At 47.2% G+C, this 956-nt stretch overlaps 1 protein-coding gene across 1 annotated transcript in view; it reads left to right on the top strand.

Annotated features, from left to right (window-relative positions):
• The window catches only part of LOC116704735 (myosin-16), a 127227-nt gene that overhangs the window by 122026 nt on the left and 4245 nt on the right, over nt 1-956 (top strand). Inside the window, exon 29 of the mRNA XM_032540343.1 lies at nt 579-742. Coding sequence (XP_032396234.1) covers nt 579-742 — 164 coding nt within the window. The remainder of the gene's footprint in view (nt 1-578; nt 743-956) is intronic.

The following is a 956-nucleotide window of genomic DNA, read 5'->3' on the forward strand; positions in this document are numbered from 1 at the left end:
TGACCCGAGGACAACATGAGGGTTAATATTTAATCGCAAGTAAAATCATTGTCGCGATCCAACAACCTTATCGCAAAAATTTTGAAAACAACAACAAAGGAAAATACACAAGACTTTGTACTAGTCTTGTATAGTCTTGTATATTTGCCTTTTTTTTTCTACAAATTTTGAATCAAATGTGTTATGGTCAGGATTCGTCGCGGAGCTGGTTGGTCCCAGGCTTTTTATTTAACCCTCATGTTGTCCTCGGGTCAAATTTGGCCCGTTTTCAGTTTTTTTATCACAAAAAATGGGCCTTCGAAAGAAGCGCTGATAATGTCAACATTAGAAATATCAAATAACTTTAAAAACATTTTAAAAAAGCACGCACAACATTGAAAAAGTGACAAAAATGTCGGAAAATGCAATAATCACGTTCAAATAAGTGGGCTGTCTATTACCACACAGCTCCCATTGAATCCATTGATGACAATGAACAGCAACGACCACGTTGTTTCTGCGTCTCAGATGTTACTGTTAACATGTCCGCCCAGTCCGGTCCGTCCAAACTAAGCGTGGCTCTGTGATTGGTCCCCCAGATGACCCAGAGGATGCGCTCTTTGAAGCGCCAGCTGAACGAGGCGGAGGAGGAGACGAGCAGGAGGGAGGCGCAGTACCGCCACACCCAGAGAGAGCTGGCCGAGGAGAGGGAGACCAACAGCCGGCTGCAGAAGCAGCTGCTCGACCAGCACCTGCAGACAAAGTACGTACTTAGCATCTTTAGCGACGCGGTCCACTTAAGAGGGGTGGCAGTAGCTCAGTCCATAGGGAGTTGGGTTGGGAACCGGACGGTGACTGGTTCAAGTCCCCGTGTGGACCAAAAAATAGGGAGTGTGGTTTGGTGGCTGGAAAGATGCCTCTTCACCGCCTGGGCACTGCCAGGTGCTGTTGAGCAAGAAACCATACCCCCCCCCCCC

Source organism: Etheostoma spectabile, chromosome 16 (assembly GCF_008692095.1).
Source record: "Etheostoma spectabile isolate EspeVRDwgs_2016 chromosome 16, UIUC_Espe_1.0, whole genome shotgun sequence".
In the NCBI taxonomy this organism is placed as follows: Eukaryota; Metazoa; Chordata; class Actinopteri; order Perciformes; family Percidae; genus Etheostoma; species Etheostoma spectabile.